Consider the following 19,898-nt stretch of genomic DNA (forward strand, 5'->3'; position numbering starts at 1 on the left):
AGGATGAAATTAACCGGTTCTATGAAGCCCTACAGCACCTTATAGAACTAACACCAAAAAATGATGTTCTTATCATCATGGGGGATTGGAATGCTAAAGTAGGAAGCCAAAAGATAACCGGAATAACAGGCAAGTTTGGCCTTGGAGTACAAAATGAAGCAGGGCACAGGTTGATAGAATTTTGTCAAGAGAATACGATGGTCATAGCAAACACTCTTTTCCAACAACCCAAGAGACGGCTTTACACATGGACATCACCAGACGGTCAACACAGAAATCAGATTGACTATATGCTCTGCAGCCAAAGATGGAGAAGCTCTATACAGTCAGTAAAAACAAGACCAGGAGCTGACTGTGGCTCAGACCATGAGCTTCTTGTTGCAAAGTTTAGGCTTAAATTAAAGAAAGTAGGGAAAAGCGCTAGGCCAGTCAGGTATGAATTAAATCATATCCCTGTTGAATATACAGTAGAGGTGACAAATAGATTTAAGGAATTAGATCTGATAGACAGAGTGCCTGAAGAACTATGGACAGAGGTTCGCAACATTGTACAACAGGTAGCAACCAAAACCATCCCAAAGAAAAAGAAATGCAAGAAAGCAAAATGGCTGTCTGAGGAAGCTTTGCAAATAGCTGAGGAAAGGAGGGAAGCGAAAGGCAAGGGAGAAAAAGAAAGATATGCCCAATTAAATGCAGAATTCCAAAGAATAGCTAGAAGAGATAAGAATGCCTTCTTAAATGAACAATGCAAAGAAATAGAAGAAAACAATAGAATAGGGAGGACCAGAGATCTTTTCAAGAAAATTGGAGAGATGAAAGGAACGTTTCATGCAAAAATGGGCATGATAAAGGACCAAAATGGCAGGGACCTAACAGAGGCAGAAGAGATTAAGAAGAGGTGGCAAAACTACACAGAAGAACTATACAAGAATGAGCTTAACGTCCCAGATAATCACAATGAGGTGGTCACTGACCTCGAGCCAGACATCCTAGAATGTGAAGTGAAGTGGGCCTTAGAAAAGCTGAGCAACAACAAAGCTAGTGGAGGTGACAGTATTCCAGCTGAGCTATTCAAAATCTTAAAAGACGATGCAGTAAAAGTGCTACACAAATTTGCCAGCAAATTTGGAAAACTCAACAGTGGCCACAGGATTGGAAAAGATCAGTTTACATTCCAATTCCAAAGAAAGGCAGTGCCAAAGAATGTTCAAACTATCGCACCATTGCACTCATTTCTCACGCTAGTAAAGTTATGCTTAAAATCCTACAAGCTAGACTCCAGCAGTATGTGGATCGAGAACTACCAGAAGTACAGGCAGGATTTCGAAGAGGCAGAGGAACTAGAGATCAAATTGCCAACATACGCTGGATCATGGAGAAAGCTAGAGAGTTCCAGAAAAACATCTACTTCTGCTTTATTGACTATGCTAAAGCCTTTGATTGTGTGGATCATAACAAACTGTGGCAAGTCCTTAAAGAGATGGGCGTACCAGACCATCTTATTTGTCTCTTGAGAAACCTATATGCGGGCCAAGAAGCAACAGTGAGAACTGGACACGGAACCACTGATTGGTTCAAAATTGGGAAAGGAGTGCGGCAAGGCTGTATACTGTCGCCTTGCCTATTTAACTTATATGCAGAGCACATCATGAGAAAGGCAGGGCTAGATGAATCAAAAGTTGGAATTAAGATTGCCGGAAGAAATATCAACAACCTAAGATACACAGATGATACCACTCTAATGGCAGAAAGTGAAGAAGAACTAAAGAGCCTCTTGTTGCGGGTGAAGAAGGAGAGTGCAAAACTTGGGTTGAAACTTAACATTAAGAAAACCAAGATCATGGCATCTGGCCCTCTCAATTCCTGGCAAATAGATGGGGAAGAAATGGAGGTAGTGACAGATTTTATTTTCCTGGGCTCCAAGATCACTGCAGATGGGGACTGTAGCCAAGAAATTAAAAGACGCTTGCTCCTTGGGAGGAAAGCCATGGCAAATCTAGACAGCACACTAAAAAGCAGAGATATCACCCTGTCAACAAAAGTGCGTATAGTCAAGGCTATGGTCTTCCCAGTTGCAATGTATGGCAGTGAAAGTTGGACCATAAGAAAGGCTGAGCGCCAAAGAATTGAAGCCTTTGAACTGTGGTGCTGGAGAAGAGTCCTGCGAGTCCCTTGGACTGCAAGGCGATCAAACCGGTCAGTCCTAGAGGAGATCAACCCTGACTGCTCTTTAGAAGGCCAGATCCTGAAGGTAAAACTCAAAAACTTTGACCACCTAATGAGAAGGAAGGACTCACTGGAGAAGAGCCTAATGCTGGGAAAGATTGAGGGCACTAGAAGAAGGGGACGACAGAGAAGGAGGTGGCTGGATGGAGTCACTGAAGCAGTAGGCGTGAGCCTAAATGGACTCCAGAAGATGGTAGAGGACAGGAAGGCCTGGAGGAACGTTGTCCATAGGGTCGCGATGGGTCGGACACGACTTCACAACTAACAAGAAATATAGTCAAAGGGGAAAAAAAAACTGACCAAGCTCAGGGTGTTGTGTGAATGTGACCACTAGCTCAGTAACAGTTCTAGTTCCAGCTTTTAAATCATTAGGTTTGCTATGGTAATGTATTGCTGAAAGAAAAATCAGGTCCAGTTCCAAGCCGGGAATAAAATGGAGGCTGCTTAAGAAAGGTTTCTGTTTATTGATGAGCAGAACTAAAAACAGCATGCAGTTCTGGGACAGGTGACAAAATAGCTGAGTGACTGGAGAGATCTTCATGGGGTTCTGAGTGTCAACGCTGCTAACATTGGATGTTCTTGCTTTGACAACATATGGAGATGCAGCCCTTTTCCCTCTTATGTTTTACTCTTAGGATTAGAGTTAGAATTAGATGATACTGGGCGGGAGGGAGGAGGAGGAATGTGCATGGGACTTAGTTAGACATAACAATATTGTAACAGTGTGAGGAACCAAGGTTTTTTGAAATAAGAGATGATAAGAAATGGCGGGTTGGAGAACAGGAGGCAAAGCCTGCATTTCGAACTAATTGGAGAATGTGATTTATGACTGTTTATTAGAGGAGGGAATTGTGCTTTGACACTATGTGCTCAGGGGAGGAGAATTCGGATTTTGGCTTCGCCTATGTACGTGCCAATGCTATGCTACTTGAATAAAGATTCTTAAGTTCTTTGAAGAGTTTCATCTGTTGGAACTATGACACGTTGACTTTGCCATGGAAATGTTTCTGGGTTGCGCGATGAGTTGGGCTTTTGTGTCTTTTGCTAGTCTGAAGAGGGTGTTGTGTTAATCCTATTATAATGTAAAGGTCCTGTCCTGTCCTTAGATGATATTATTATTATTATTATTATTATTATTATTATTATTATTATTATTATTATTATTATTATTATTATTATTATTATTTGGAAGGGACCTTGGAGGTCATCTAGTCCAACCCCCTGCTCAGGCAGGAAACCCTATACCATTTCAGGCAAATGGCTGTCCAGTCTCTTCTTAAAAACTTCCAGTGTTGGAGCATTCACCACTTCTGGAGGCAGGTTGTTCCACTGGTTAGTTGTTCTAACTGTCAGGAAGTTTCTCCTTAGTTCTAGGTTGCTTCTCTCCTTGACTAGTTTCCATACATTGCTTCTTGTCCTGCTTTCAGGTGCTTTGGAGAATAGCTTGACTCCCTCTTCTTTGGGGCAGTCCCTGAGATATTGGAACACTGCTATCATGTCACCCCTCACCCTTCTCTTCGTTAAACTACACATACCCAATTCCAGCAACCGTTCCCTATATGTTTTAGCCTCCAGTACCCCAATCATCTTTGTTGCTCTTCTCTGTACCCTTTCTAGAGTCTCCACATCTTTTTTACATCGTGGTGACCAAAACTGGATGCAGTATTCCAGGTGTGGCCTTACCAAAGCATTGTAAAGTGGTATTAGTACTTTACATGATCTTTATTCTCTCCCTCTGTTCATGCAGCCCAGCACTGTTTTGGCTTTTTTGGTAGCTGCAGCACACTGCTGGCTCCTATTGAAGTGATTGTCTACTAGGACTCCGAGATCCCTCTCACAGTTACTACTATTGAGCAAGGTACCACCTATACTATACCTGTGCATTTGATATAGTATAGGTGGTACCTTGTTCAATGGTAGTAACTGTGAGAGGGATCTCAGAGTCCTAGTAGACAATCACTTCATTTGGGTGAGGGATGTAGATTTTAGGAGTCTTTGTTTTTCTAATCCCATCAGCTCCAGGCTTCTACGAGAACTGTGCCTGAAGATGTTTTGCTTATGAATAGTGTGGCCCAGACTTTCTGAATGGATTACCAAATCTCCATTTTTAAAGATTAGCCTCCTCAGGTTTCTGCTTGAGAAAGGGAGACTGGGGATGTTTCTGCCTTCATTGAGGTTTTTTTCCCCCCTCCATTTCTCCTTTGAGGAAATGTAATATTCTGCCTCTTTTTAATATTTCCCGAAATATTTCATTTCCTGGGGGGAGGGGAGGGGTGCTGACTTCCTACAGTATGTATAAAATTTCTCTAATATCAAGATTGTGCAATGGTGTCATAGGCTTCCGTAAGGGTAAACAATTGGAAAAGCTTTCTTCTATTTCACTGTTTTCAGATAGCAAAGCGGCATTGTGTTCATTTCGCAAAATGTTAGCACTGCACAAATTAAACCCTGCCATCTGATCTCTGCCCAAAATCGCAGCTCCGGTGGTTTCTTTAACGAGGGGGAAATATAGATAATTGGATTTTTCTTTTCTTTTCTTTTTTTTTAAAAATCCAGGTTAATGCCTGCAATTATACAAATAGTCTAGGAACTGTGCAGAAGCAATTGTATGGCCTGGAATTACTCATATGATCTGCCCAAGGCTGACTTCCAAAGAAATACAAATACCAATACTGTAATTAGTTCTGTTTGAAAAGGAAATTACTCAATGAATTATGAAAGATAGGTTAAAAGGAGATGTCATATAATGATGAAAATCTAAAGCGGCAATTCCATGGTGTAATTGAAATCTAATTCCAGGTCAGTGGTTTATTATTATTATTATTATTATTATTATTATTATTATTATTATTATTATTATTATTATTATTATTATTATTATTATTATTTAAAAAGCATACTTTAAGTCTTTTGTTCAGGAAAGATGGAGAGAATTCAACACCTCAAAGGATTTTACATACAATGTCATCACAGGCCCTTGATTGCTTATTAGCATTTAAACTCTGCAAGGAGAACAGGCCAAAGGGGTGTTTCCACCTTCGTTGAAGCCAATTGTGGCTATTAATTTAGGATTTTTTTTTCTTTTTCATCCTTTCTCCAACCAACTATGAAGGAGGCGAATGGATTGCTTAGCAGAACAGCTCAATTTCTCTTTGATTTGTATGCATTGGAATTCAAGTCTTTTTTCATCTGGACACAACCCTATCTTTAGCAGACATCAGCCTGCTCCGGAAGTGGACAATCTGAAGCTCTCCAGGTGTCCATACATAGGAATGGACACCCAGCAATTTGGAGAAGAGGGTCTGTCCTGGCAACAGAGCCAATACTAAAATAATAGGGGCTACTCCACTAGACCTCAAAGAGGTCATCTAGGTCAAAACTGAACAGCCCTCTCTCGACAGAGGGACAGGGATACGACAACATCTATCTCCAGTCTACAACACACTCCTTTCAGCACTTCCAAGCAGGCTCCACACCCATTTGCACCACTCAGGTCACCCTGAGGATGCAGATAAACCTCCAAGTGGCCTCAACGACTCTCTAAAAGAAGGCATATGACCAGCTGTGTGTGTGAGGAGTATAAATCCTTCCATTCCCCACCATCCAGTCAGAGCTGCAGAAGCTTCTTGAGTGAGAAGCGAAACGACTTCAAAGAAAAACAAGAAAGTCTTGAAAAAAAGCACCTTTGGGTACACCTCTCCAACTTGCTGGTTTCCTGTTCTGAGCCATGTAGCACCGCCAGCTTTACGAAGGCAAGATGCACTACGAAGAGGATACAGAAAAATTACGAGCAACTCACTCCTACCAGTGCATGCCGGAATTCATTCATTTATCAGCCGGAAGACTCAAAATCCAGGAAGTCCCCTCTGGCATCTGCACAACGTCTGCTCAACGATTTTAGCATCGACTCCTAGGGGAGAATCAAATGGGTCTCTGATTGCCCAGTCATAGGAAGACATACGGATGGCCCCAAAAACAAATTTGACAGGTTTTGAACTACCACGACACAGCAAGGGACAACGCTTTATAAGTATCTGCTGGGACTCTCTGCATACTAAATGGAGCACGGTCTCCTTCCCTCAGAGGGACTGTGGGGGTCCCACGTTAAATGGTAGGTCACATTGAGACCGGCTGTAAGCTGAGGGCATATACCAGTCCAATGTCTCTTTTTTGTTGTTGTTGTTTTAATAAAAATGATATTGTTTCTAGCACCTCTGGAAAGTTCTGTGTGATAGATAAAGAATGGATGGATGGACGATAGATATATAGATGTATAGATGTATAGATGTATAGATAGATAGATAGATAGATAGATGGCTTTTTTTGTCATAGAACACCCAGAACGGAGTTCTGCCACTTTTTTTGGATGGAAACTTGTAGGGTAGGCAAGGCGGGTTGTATGACGTGTGTCAGTTCCGGCACATTTTTTTTTTACAAAAAAAGCACTGGATAGATAGATAGAAAGATAGATAGATAGATAGATAGATAGATAGATAGATAGATAGATAGATAGATAGATAGATGATAGATAGATAGACAGATGATAGATACACAGATAGACAGACAAATAGACAGATATATACAGATGATAGATAGATGATAGACAGATACATATAGATACAGACATATAGACACAGACAGACGTAGATGATAGATAGACACAGACAGATATAGATAGATGATTGATACATAGATGATAGACAGATAGACTTAGATAGATAGATAGATAGATAGATAGATAGATAGATAGATAGATAGATAGACAGATAGATAGATGCAGACTGACAGAGATATAGATAGATGATTGATGGATGATAGATACACAGAGATAGACAGACATAGAGATAGATAGATTGATAGACTGATAGACAAAGACATAGATGATAGATAGACACAGACATAGATGATTGATACACAGATGATAGACAGACAAATTCAGACAGATGTAGAGATGATTGATAGATGATAGATACAAAGAGATAGATATATATAATTGATCGATGATATATAGATAGACAGACATATAGATTGATAGATTGATAGACACAGACATAGATGATAGATACAGAGATAGACACAGAGATAGACACAGAGATAGATGATTGATACATAGATGATAGACTCAGACACAGATAGATGATTTTTAGATGATAGATAGATAGATAGATAGATAGATAGATAGATAGATAGATAGATAGATAGATAGATAGACAGAGAGACAGACAGACAGACAGACAGACACTGTAGATAGATAAAACATGTCCAGATCCATTTGAAGCCTGAGTAACTGCCCCAGCCACGTTCACTTCACCCCTGAAAAGGTTTCAGATGGACTCTTTTTATGATCATCCAAAGCAGACTTTCTTCATTCTGCGGCTGAATTTTAGATAAATTCAAATGCCCTGGTTGGGATGACTCAAGGTGGCCGTGTGTTCAGCTGTGCAGAACGTGCTCACCTTAAAATCTCAGTGGGAAAAGCCGAAGTGCAGAGGGTAAAATAGCATCCTGCTCACCTGCTGAGATGTCGTGCAGAGTTTGGAGCCCAGAGACAAAAGGGCAACGCTCTGCTTTTCAAGCAGGAAAAGCAAAGTCAAAATGTAAGGAGAGGGAGAGAGAGAGAGAGAGAGAGAGAGAGAGAGAGAGAGAGAGGGAGGGAGGGAGGGAGGGAGGGAGGGAGGGAGGGAGGGAGGGAGGGAGGGAGAGAGAGAGAGAGAGAGAGAGAGAGAGAGAGAGAGAGAGAGAGAGAGAGAGAGAGAGAGAGAGAGAGAGAGGGAGAGATCAAAATTCAGGTAGTCCTCCGACTTATGATCACATTTCTGTTGCTAAGCGAGAGTGTTAAGGGAGTTTTGCACCCTGTTGTGACTTTTCTTCCCAGGAGTTCTTGAGTGCGATCAGTGCCGTTGCTAGATTAGTAACATGGTTGTTAAGTGAATCTGGCAGGTTTTGCTAGTCAGGTCGCAAAAGGGGATTACGTGACTCAGGGAGACAGCCAACAGACATAACTATGAACTGGTTGTCAAGTGTCCAAATTGAATCATGTGTCCGGGGGGATGCTAAGTGTGAAAATCAGTCATAAGTCACTTTTTCCAGTGTCGTTGTAACTTCAAATGGTCACTAAAAGAACTGTTGTAAGCCGAGAAATACCTGCATGTGCAAAGAACAAATTTCTGGAAGAATGCTTGTATTACTTTGGGTCTGTACTCTGGGATGCACCATCTGCAACTCCTTGCTTTCCATCAGTGTGTCCTTTAAAATTAAAATTGAGGAAACATCAAAGCTTTCCTATTTTGGGCTGCCATTCTACTGTGGACCACTAGATGGCAATAGAGGCATATTTGTTTGGTATCATCTAGTGCTGTCTAGAATTTTCCATGTAAGTTCTGTAGTGAGAATAGAATAGAATAGAATAGAATAGAATAGAATAGAATAGAATAGAATAGAATAGAATAGAATAGAATAGAATAGAATAGAATAGAATAGAATAGAATAGAATAGAAAATATGAAATAAAATAGAATGGAAAATATGAAATGAATAGAATAGAATAGAATAGAGTAGAGTGGAGTAGAATAGAATAGAATAGAATAGAATAGAATAGAATAGAATAGAATAGAATAGAATAGAATAGAATAGAATAGAATAGAATAGAATAGAATAGAATAGAATAGAATAGAATAGAATAGAATAGAATAGAATAGAATAGAATAGAATATATGAAATAAAATAGAATAGAAAATATGAATAGAATAGAATAGAGTAGATAGAGTAGAGTAGAGTAGAGTAGAGTAGAATAGAATAGAATACAATAGAATAGAATACAATAGAATAGAATACAATAGAATAGAATAGAAAATATGAAATAAAATAGAATAGAAAATATGAAATAGAATAGAATAGAATAGAAAATATGAAATAAAATAGAATAGAAAATATGAAATGAATAGAATAGAGTAGAGTAGAGTAGAGTAGAGTAGAGTAGAGTAGAGTAGAGTAGAGTAGAATAGAATAGAATAGAATAGAATAAAGCTGGAATGGCCCTTGGAGGTCTTCTAGTCCAGCCCCCTGCTCAAGCAGGAGAACCTATACTATCTCAGAATGTTAGTAAGACTGTGAGAGGCCAGCAGGTGTGATGTTGCTAAAATATTGTTGATATTGCATTCCATAATAGTCTGTCCAAGCCCATAGCTCTTTGTCCCCAAACCCCTATTCTATTGAATAATTATCCCAAAGGTGCTTTTTTTTCAAGAGGCAACTGGACTTCGTTGTTTTGCTTTGAAGATGTTTTGCTTCTCATCCAAGAAGCTTCTTCAGTTCTGACTGAATGAGGGGGAATGGAAGGATTTAGTCATTCAGTCAGAACTGAAGAAGCTTCTTGGATGAGAAGCAAAACATCTTCAAAGAAAAACAACGAAGTCCAGTTGCCTCGTGAAAAAAAAGCAGCTTTGGGACAAACCTGACCTGGATGATTGAGACTCTCCATAGATATTGAATACTTGTTTTTTTTTTTTAATGACATAGGGATTTTTGCTTTAAGTTACATTTTCAGCAGCTAAGATGGTTTGGTTATTTTTTACAAAGAAAGAGATTTAAAATCCTTAAGAAAGAAACTGCATACCTACGGTATAGGTCATTCCCCCCCCCCATTTTTAAAATTGTTGATGGGTACACATCTTTCTTCACTGTCCTTAAAAATAACAACGTGATCACCATGGTTGGTACACCCATACAAACACATACATACATAGTTTTAGATGTTACACAATTCTCCCTCAGAATCCACATGCCTTATGCATCATATTTCTCATCAGCCAAATTGTCTTTGCCAACATCTGGGACGCAGAAAAGAAATTTTGCCCCAAACTTGCACAGAATGGCTGTAAACATTCATCTTGTTGTGTCAAAATGATGTTGCTATCTCAGAGGTCTTTTGAGGAGAACTGCTTAATTCTTGGCGTTCCTGGGAATTAACAATCATGATTGTCCCGCTGTGATGTACTTGTTCACAGACCTTGGATAGTCTTTCATGCCAAACTGGAAGGCAGTCTTGACTTTGGGGGAGGAACTCGGGATGACAATGAGTATTTCTCAGCTGGATGTCTACTAATCAGGGCTGTGGGACAGGAGAGAAGACCTGCACGTTCCTGGTAAGATGGTAGATGTTTCCTTCCCAAAGACAGGTGGGCATGCAGACCATTGTAGACGCTTGATTCTTTGCAAGTTGTTCTGGCAGCAGAAGTGGTGGCTCCTAATTAAAAAGCAATGTTCTAGCATTAGCTAGTTAAGCAGTTGGGGAAATAACTGTATTTTCCTATAAATACTACAGCGAAGAAACAAAAATAGCATTTGTGTAACCAACACAAGTGACTCCGAGGTCAGCTGACCTGCTGTTCCCACAATCTTTTTTACCACTGATTCTATTTTACAGTGATCATGTCGAACTCTTTTGAAAGTCTGCCCCAAGAACTGTTTCTGTGTTTAACCAAAACTACATCCGTTGTAACCCAAAGAGAGATATTTTTATTTATTTTTATTTTATTTTAATCCCATTTACATCCTGCCCTTCTCCGAAGACTCAGGGCGGCTTACAAGCTTAGCAGTAGCCTTCATTCTATGTATATGCCTGCTTATTAGGGCTTTCCCCCCCCCCAAGTGGCATTATTACAAAGTCAGCTTAATTGCCCCCAACAATCTGGGTCCTCATTTTACCTACCTCGGAAGGATGGAAGGCTGAGTCAACCTTGAGCCTGGTGGGACTCGAACCTGCACTAATTGCAGGCAGCTGGTGTTACTTAAGGAGGCATTAGCCCACTGCTCCACCGAGGCTCTTTAAACTGTGGGACCCAGTAGCAGCAACAGTAACAGAGTTGGAGGTCATCTAGTCCAACCCCCTGCTAAGGCAGGAAACCCTATACCATTTTAGACAAAGGGCTGACCTATACTATTTCTGATCAATGGTTGTCCTGTCTCTTCTTAAAAGCCTCCATTGTTGGGGCACCCACAATTTCCCAAGGCAAGTTGTTCCATTGGTTAATTGTTCTCACCGTTAGGGAGTTTCTTCTTAATTCCAGATTGCTTCTCTCCTTGATTAGTTACTATCCATTGTTTCTTGTCCTGCCTTCAGGGGCTTTGGAGAATAAGTTGACCCCCTCCTCATTGTGGCAGCCCGCTCAAATGCTGGAAGACCGCTATCATGTCCCCCCTAGTCCTTCTTTTCTCTAGACCAGGGGTAGGCAACCTCGGCTCTTTTATGACTCATGGACTTCAACTCCCAAAATTCCTCAGTCAGCATAGCTGACTGAGGAATTCTGGGAGTTGAAGTCCATGAGTCATAAAAGAGCCGAGGTTGCCTACCCCTGCTCTAGACTATCTATACCCAGATCCTGCAACTGTTGTTTGTATGTTTGAGCTTCTAGGCCCCTAAACATTTTTGTTGCTCTTTTCTGAACTTTTTCCAAAGTCTGAAGATCTTTTTTGTATTGTGGAGACCAAAACTGGATGCAGTATTCTAAGTCTGGTCTTACCAGGGCTTTGTAGAGCGGTCCTGCTACTTCAGGTGTTACTGATTCTATCTCTCTACGAATGCAACCTAGGACTGCATTGGCTTTTTTAGCTGCGGCCTCACACTGCTGGCTCATATTTAAATTCATCACAAACCATGATTTGCAGTGGTTCAACTTACCATTCTGTTTCCCAACTTTTTCTAGGGAGGTCTGTTTCATTCCGTCCCTGCTCGTGTTGAAGTCGCTGTCGTTGCATTCGCTATCTCCTTTTCCACTACCTTGCGCACTCACGTGATCCAGACCCGAACAGCTACAGCACAGGGAAGAGAGACAGAACAGTCAGCCTCTTCTCCAGCCAACATAACATGGTTAAATTTTCAGGGATCAAAAGTCTAAAGCAGAAGTAAGTCTCGTGGGTGTCCTCCAGATGGTTTAGATTCCCAACCTGACTTCTTGATCATGGGGACGCCAGATGAAATCCAGGTCCTTTGGTACGTACAAGTGTCTGAAGAAGCTGACAATTCATCAGAGTAACGACAGGAGTGTCTCAACACGTGACATGTATACAAAGGAATGGAAGGATTTTTTTTTTAAATTCCATTTATATCCCACCCTTCTCTGAAGACTCAGGGCGGCTTACAAGCTTAGCAGTAGCCTTCATTCTATGTATATGCCTGCTTATTAGGGCTTTCACACACACACCCAAGCGGCATTATTACAAAGTCAGCTTATTGCCCCCAACAATCTGGGTCCTCATTTTACCTACCTCGGAAGGATGGAAGGCTGAGTCAACCTTGAGCCTGGTGGGACTCGAACCTGCACTAATTGCAGGCAGCTGGTGTTACTTAAGGAGGCATTAGCCCACTGCTCCACCAAGGCTCTCATGTTGTGATATCATAGGACAAAACTTGCTTACCCCCATGGATATGAAGCTGGAAAGAATCCGATTCCTTGTTCCTGACGCAAACAATTCCATGTGCCAGGAACAGAAGAAGTTAGTTAAAACTTGTTCATTGGAAATGAAATAGTAAAATAAAATAAACTGTTTGGCAGAGGTTTTCTACAGAATTGTAATAATCTAACCACCTGGAGGAATTGCACGGAGCAGAGTCAGACCTAAGTACTGTATGTACATAATTCTGAGTAATCTAATTGCCTCTAGTTTTGGTTGCCATGATATAAAAAAAGATGTTGAGCCTCCAGAAAGAGTGCAGAGAAGAGCAACAAAGATGATTAGGGTCCTGGAGGCTAAAACATATGAAGGACCGGTATGTTTAGCACTTTAATCATCACTGTTTATCTCCTTTGCTTCACTCATTATCTCCAGTAAGAATGCTTCACACTGTCTATCTTCCTTTCCTTCCTTCCTTCTTAAACTTATATACCACTTCACAGTGCTTTACAGCCTTCTCTAAGTGGTTTACAAAGTCAGCATATTTATTTATTTATTTATTTATTTGTTTGTTTTTATAAACCGCCCTTCTCCCGAGGGACTCGGGGCGGTGTACAGAGGAAGGAAGGTATACAGATTGAACAATAAAAAACAATAGTAAAAACAAACTGGGACCCCAATTAACGCTATCATGCCAGGCCGGACTGCTGGAACAGGAAAGTTTTTAAGTCGCGTCGGAAGGTACGGAGGTCGGGGGCCATCCGGATTTCGGTTGGTAAGCTGTTCCAGAGGGCTGGCGCACCCACTGAGAATGCCCTCCCCCTGGGGGCCACCAGCCGACATTCCTTGCCCCCAACAATATGGGTCCTCATTTTACTGACCTCGGAAGGATGGAAGGCTGAGTCAACCTTGAGTCCCACCAGGATCGAACTCCAGACTGGGCAGAGTTAGCCTGCAATACTGCATTCTTGCCACTATGCCACCATGGCAGTATATCCTTCTCCCAGATTATCTCCCAGTTTACAACAAGCAAATCAATCTTGGAACCCTTGATGTAAAATATGTACCATTTTACTAACACTGGAGAAACAATGCAAAGCAGAGAGAAGTCCAAAGAACTGGACTGGCATCGTATGTTATGTTTACCTGAAATTTGAAGCTGATTGACTTGCTTCCCATTCAGATGCAGCCTCAACAGGAATAAGAATCTGAGCCTATCAAAGAGAAAGAAAGAAAGAAAGAAAGAAAGAAAGAAAGAAAGAAAGAAAGAAAGAAAGAAAGAAAGAAAGAAAGAAAGAAAGAAAGTTTCTTTCTTCAGTGCTAAAGAAAATAACACACAATAATACTTTAGACCAGACATGTCAAACACAAGGCCCGGGGGCCGCATCCGGCCCGCGAAGTGGTTTCATGTGGCCCGTGAACCCATCCTGGAAACAGTGAGGGAACGGCCCCCACTGCCTTGGCCCTGGCCCAGAGACCCCCCTTCTTCCAGAGACCCTCAGATCTGTCCCACTCCTGCCCAGGCCCCCATAGGCACCCTTGATGCGAACGATGTAGAGCTGGCCATGCCCACCCAGTAGGCCATACACACTCTAGCCACGCCCACCCAGTAGGCCATGCCCACCCTGGCCGTACCCACCCAGCCCCCTGAGGGCAACCACAATGCTGATGCGGCCCTCAATGAAATTGAGTTTGACACCCCTGCTTTAGACGAAAAGCACGACTTGAAAATTTGCTCCTTGCTGCAATTCCCACCTCCTTCTGCCTTCTTTGGAAAGGCTGTAGGTCTCGGCTTGAGTCCACTGCTAAATCTATATTTTTTCAATTAAATGTACTACTTCCAACCCCTCCCAGAAAGAAAATCCATACCATTGGTGATTGGTGTTTTATAAAGTAATCAAACGTTTAAGTACACTTGCCAGAGCGCCAGATAATGGACTTGGGCAGAAATATTTCTTTCTTTTTCTACTTTCTTCTATTTTTTTTTAAAAAAATCACACTTTAATTGGTTTATACCTCCTCTTTTTTTGGCCCTAGATTTGGGCGTTCTTTTAACAGAATAGGACTTTAGAGCTGGTGGGGATTTCAAACTGACTTAATCCACAGCAAAATAAATAAATAAATAAATCCTTCTGTGCAGGGCTAATGGGTAGGGCTTAAAAATCAGATGAACATGTGTTTCAGTTTTGGATAGCCAGGAGGTTTGTCTCCTGACAGCTAAATTCATCAACCTGGAAGACTATTAACTGTGCGGTTAAAACAGCTGTAGAAAGTTTAAATTTTTGAAATGAAAAAAAGGCCCAGCTTGTAAAACTTCGCAGCAACCTGGAATTAAGGAGAAACTTCCTAACAATGAGGACAATTAACCCGTGGAACAGCTTGCCACCAGAAATTGAGGGTGCTCCATCACTGGAGGTTTTCAAGAAGAGACTGGAGAGCCACTTGTCTGAAATGGTATACAGTTTGTTCCTTGAGCAGGGGGCTGGACTAGAAGACCTCCAAGGTACCTTCCAGCTCCTATTCTATTCTATTCTGTTCTGTTCTGTTCTGTTCTGTTCTGTTCTATTCTATTCTATTCTATTCTATTCTATTCTGTTCTGTTCTGTTCTATTTTCTGTTCAATTCTATTCTTATTCTATTCTATTTTATGTTCTATTCTATTCCTTATTGTATTCGATTATTTCTATTCTATTCTATTTTATGTTCTGTTCTATCCTATTCTATTCTGTTCTATTTTATGTTCAATTCTATTGTATATTCTATTCTATTTTCTGTTCTGTTCTATTCTATTGTATATTCTATTATATTCTATATTCTATTCTGTTGTATTTTCTGTTCAATCTATTCTTATTCTATTATTTCTGTTCTGTTCTATTCTTTATTTTATTCTATTCTATTATTTCTATTCTTATTCTATTATATTCTGTTCTGTTCTATTTTCTCTTCAATTTTATTCTATTCCATTCCATTCTATTCTATTCTATTTTATTATTCTATTCTATTCTATTCTATTCTATTCTATTCTATTCTATTCTATTCTATTCTATTCTATTCTATTCTATTCTATTCTATTCTATTCTATTCTATTCTATTCTATTCTATTCTTCCATTCCTTTCTAAAATAAAAATTCATTCCAAACTTCACTCTAGGCTGGAGACATCATTTCCAAGGGAAGAGACTAAATCCCACATCCGCCCTGTTAGAGCTGTTAAATATAAGAGGTGAATCTCAGTAGCCAAACGGGGTCCGGATTTAATCCTAGTTGAGGAGATACCTGGGAGTCACAGGTGGGCGTTTCCGTCTCAGTCACCCCCAAGGAGTCAAGGCTCCCTTCTTCAGCTCGCCAGAAGCCACCACACCCAGCAGAATCTTTGGGGATCCCATTCCCACATCGAGAGACGGGACTGCTTCCTCCTCCCACCGTCTCGGATGCCTTCCCAAGTGGGAACTTCTTCCTGCCCGCCCAGATGGAGGCTCCCACGAGGAGAATGGCCACCAGCAAAACCCCACACCCGCCGCCCAGCAGGGCGATCCAGAGCACCGAGGCGTCCCACGGCTCTTCTCCAGCAGCACCAAAGTGCAACGCCACCATCGGCCTGCTAGAGGGCAGCGTCTCCGTGCAAATCAGCCGTAGCGTCGCAGAGCAAGTCAGAGCAGGCTGGCCACCATCTTCGACGGCAATGACCAGGTGGAAAGCAGAGCCCGGCGTGGACTCGCGGGGGACCCGGTCCCGCAGGAAGAGGTCTCCGGTCAGCGGGTGTACCCCAAAAAGCATGGGAAGACCCTCCAGGAGGGAGAAAGACAGCTCGGAGTTGCGACCGCTGTCGGCGTCCCGGGCTGCCAGTCGAGCGATCAAAAACCCAGGTGGGGCGCCGAGAGGCAATGGGAGTTCTGCCAAGCCGTTGACCAAAGGCGGGGAGACGATTTGGGGCGGGTTGTCGTTCTGATCCTCCACCACGATAACAACCAGGGTGCGTCCGCACAGCGATGGGATCCCACTGTCACAAGCTTCCACCACCACTTCGTGCCACGACGATGCCTCCTCTTCCTCCTCCTTGTCCTCGCGGTCCAGGGAGAGCTGAGCTCGCACGACGCCCAGGTGGGGATCCACCCAGAACAGGTTCGACGGGGCGGACGTTCCCAACAGCCGGTAGGTCACCTGTCCGTTGGGTCCCAGGTCAGGGTCGGAAGCCCCCACGGTGGTCAGGTAGGCCCCCGGCGGGTTGTTCTCCGGCAGGGCCACCTCGTAGCGGGCCTTGGCGAAGCGCGGGGCGTTGTCGTTCTCGTCGGCCACCCGCACGGTGAGCGAGCGCACCGTCTTGGCCGGGGGCGAGCCCAGGTCCTCGGCCACCAGCGTCAGGTTGTACTCGGCCACCCGCTCGCGGTCCAGGGGCCCGGTGGTCAGCACCAGGTAGCTGGCGGCGTCGTAGGCGCGCTGCAGGGCGAAGGGCTGGTGGGGCGCGGCCAGCAGGGCGCAGCGCACCTGGCCGTTGGCGCCCGCGTCGCTGTCCGAGGTGCTGACCAGCGCCACCAGGCTCTGCGCGGCCGCCGCCTCGCTCACCGACGCCACGGCCGGCCCGTCGGGCGCCGCCTGGTCCTCCAAAGCGCCGCCCGCGGGCGCCAGGGCGCTGATGGCCAGGGCGGGCGCGTTGTCGTTGACGTCCAGCAGGCGCACCAGCACCTTGCAGCTGGCGGAGAGCGGGCTGGCGCCGCGGTCGCTGACCTGCACGTCCAGCTCGTAGGCGCGCTGCCGCTCGTGGTCGACGGGGGCGCGCAGGGCCAGCCGGCCGGAGAGCGGGTCGAGGCTGAAGAGGCGGCGGGCCTCGGCGCCCACCTGGCTGCCCCAGGCGTAGAGCAGCTGCCCGTTGGCGCCCTCGTCGGCGTCGGCCGCGGCCAGCTCCAGCAGCAGCGCGCCCGGCGGCGCGTCCTCGGGCAGCTCCAGGGTCAGGAGCGCGCCGCGGGGGAAGGCGGGCGCGTTGTCGTTGGCGTCCAGCACGCGCACGCTGAGCGTGGCCGTGCCCGAGCGCGGCGGGCTCCCGCCGTCGGCCGCCACCAGCTCCAGCCGGTAGCCCGCCTGCGCCTCCCGGTCCAGCCCGCGCAGCAGCACCAGCTCGGCGCAGCGCAGCCCGTCGGCCCGGCTCTGCGCCTCCAGGCCGAAGGGGCTGCCCGGCGAGAGGGCGAAGCTCTGCAGCCCGTTGGAGCCGGCGTCCGGGTCGTGCGCCAGGGGCAGCGGCAGGCGGGTGCCGGGCGCCGCGCTCTCCGACACCTCCAGGGCCACCAGCGGCTGCGGGAAGCGCGGCGCGTGGTCGTTGATGTCCCGCACCTCCAGCTCCACGTGCAGCAGGCGGAAGGGCGCCGGGGACCCCGCCGGACCCCCCAGGCTGAGCACGTCGAAGGCCAGCAAGCAGGGCGCCTCCGCCGCGCCTCCTCCGCCGCCGCCGCCGCACAGCTGCTCCCGGTCCAGCCGCTCGGTGCCCAGGCTCAGCTGCCCGTCCCGCTCGCGCACCCGCACCAGAGACCCGTTGCCCGGCGCCTTCACTAGTTGGAAGCCGCGGGCCGCGGCCTCGCCGGCAGAAGCTGCCCCTGGCTCTTCCTCGGCCAAGGTGCCGAGCACGGTGCCCGGAGGAGCCTCCTCGTCCACGCGGAACCGAAGTCTCTGGCTCTGGGCCCCGCGGAGAAAGAAAACCTGGAGGAAGACGATGGGGAGAATCGAGAGCCTGGCCATGGTTCCGTTCGAGATGTTGGCCGGAGGGGGCTTAATCTGCTCCTCCGCTTTTTCTCCACCGATGCTGAACAACTGGCCTTGGTGTCTGCTGCTGATCCTATCTAGCCAGCTGTTCCCCTCTTCCCTGGGATCATATGGTCCCCAGTATGTAAATGAGCGCCCTCCGGTCCCCATATGCAAATAAGCCAGGCTGCCCCTCTCCTGATAACCTCTGATGGTGTTTGTTCTTCTGGGTCACCTTCAAAGGAACAGAACATCAGGGCTGATGCTGCCCACAAGGCAGGAATAGAAAAAAGAATATAGAGTAGAGTAGAGTAGAGTAGAGTAGAGTAGAGTAGAGTAGAGTAGAATAGAATAGAATAGAATAGAATAGAATAGAATAGAATAGAATAGAGCAGAGCAGAACAGAACAGAACAGAACAGAATAGAATAGAATAGAATAGAATAAATATATGGAATAGAATAAATATATGGAATGGAATGAAATAGAATAGAATAGAATAGAATAGAATAGAATAGAATAGAATAGAATAGAATAGAATAGAATAGAATAGAATAGAATAGAATAGAATAGAATAGAATAGAATAGAATAGAATAGAATAGAATAGAATAGAATAAATATATGGAATGGAATAGAATAGAATAGAATAGAATAGAATAGAATAGAATAGAATAGAATAGAATAGAATAGAATAGAATAGAATAGAATAGAATAGAATAGAATAGAATAGAATAGAATTACAGAGTTGGAAGGGACCTGGAGGTCTTCTAGTACAACCCTCCCCGCTCCCTCCAAGGTTTAAAACATATCATTGATAGGCATTTGTACGGGGTCCTTGTGTTAGGATTGGGCACAGGCTGCACTTGAAATCAAGCTGTTAGTCTGATTTAGTATTATTGTGCAAGTTTATTCCTGTGGGATGATTTTTCCCAGTTAAATACCACAGAATTGTGGGCAGTGCCAACTGGGAAAAAATCAGGGGTCTTTGAGGTCTATACTTCAAAGATCTGTCCAATGGTTAGGTAGAGCAACAGATCTATTAAAAGATCATCCGGATTTGTCCTCTTCTTGGAATTATTCTCAGTTTCTGCCCTGGACAGGGAGTTAGACTAGTTGACCTCTAAGGTGCCTTTCAGATCATGCCTAATGTGTTCCTCTGGAATACATCATTGTCCACTCAAAGAACCACTTCTCACACGCTTCCGAAGTGGGCTAGCGTAATGACAAAGGGGCAGCCCAAATTTATTGTGCAGACTCTACAAGGTGGCAGTGATTTAAATTCCAATTTAGCCAGTCTGTCCTTTTCATCATCATAACAATCTCATTCAGACTGTCACTAAACTGATTTACCGTAGTTAGGAATAGCAATCCCACCAGACAACTACTCAGTATCTAAGACTGCAATTGCTTAAAACAGCCACTAGATGTCAGTGAAGACTTAAGAGTTATCCTTTTTGCTGCCTCTAGTTATCTCCTTTTTGCTGCCTCTAGTGGTCATCCTACAGGCAGATATGGAAACTTCAATATCGCCTAACAATGAATGACAGCACCTA

The 19,898-nt window shown here is 44.3% G+C and overlaps 1 protein-coding gene across 1 annotated transcript; it reads right to left on the bottom strand.

The window, feature by feature from the left end:
- Window positions 1–9,695: 9,695 nt before the first annotated feature.
- On the bottom strand, window positions 9,696–18,635 carry LOC308668228 (protocadherin-8-like). The gene is made up of 4 exons (XM_081327995.1): window positions 15,893–18,635; window positions 13,764–13,831; window positions 11,905–12,035; window positions 9,696–10,470 (listed from the first exon to the last, which is right to left on the bottom strand). The coding sequence occupies exons 1-4, from the start codon at window positions 18,515–18,517 to the stop codon at window positions 10,247–10,249; spliced, it is 3,048 nt and encodes a 1,015-aa protein (XP_081184121.1). The 5' UTR covers window positions 18,518–18,635; the 3' UTR covers window positions 9,696–10,246.
- Window positions 18,636–19,898: the final 1,263 nt, after the last annotated feature.

The sequence above is a fragment of the Vipera berus genome (assembly GCF_964194415.1).
Source record: "Vipera berus genome assembly, chromosome: 4".
NCBI classification, from domain to species: domain Eukaryota; kingdom Metazoa; phylum Chordata; class Lepidosauria; order Squamata; family Viperidae; genus Vipera; species Vipera berus.

Bases quoted from the DNA above. Each gene is read 5' to 3' on its own strand.
- LOC308668228 (XM_081327995.1), bottom strand. From the start codon at position 18,517: ATGGGGACCGGAGGGCGCTCATTTACATACTGGGGACCATATGATCCC. The intron at 13,832-15,892 runs GTATCTCCTCAA...TCTCTTTGATAG, and splicing joins CGCCCACCTGTGACTCCCAG to GCTCAGATTCTTATTCCTGT. The intron at 10,471-11,904 runs GTAAGTTGAACC...CTTTTTAATTAG, and splicing joins AAAAGTTGGGAAACAGAATG to GAGCCACCACTTCTGCTGCC.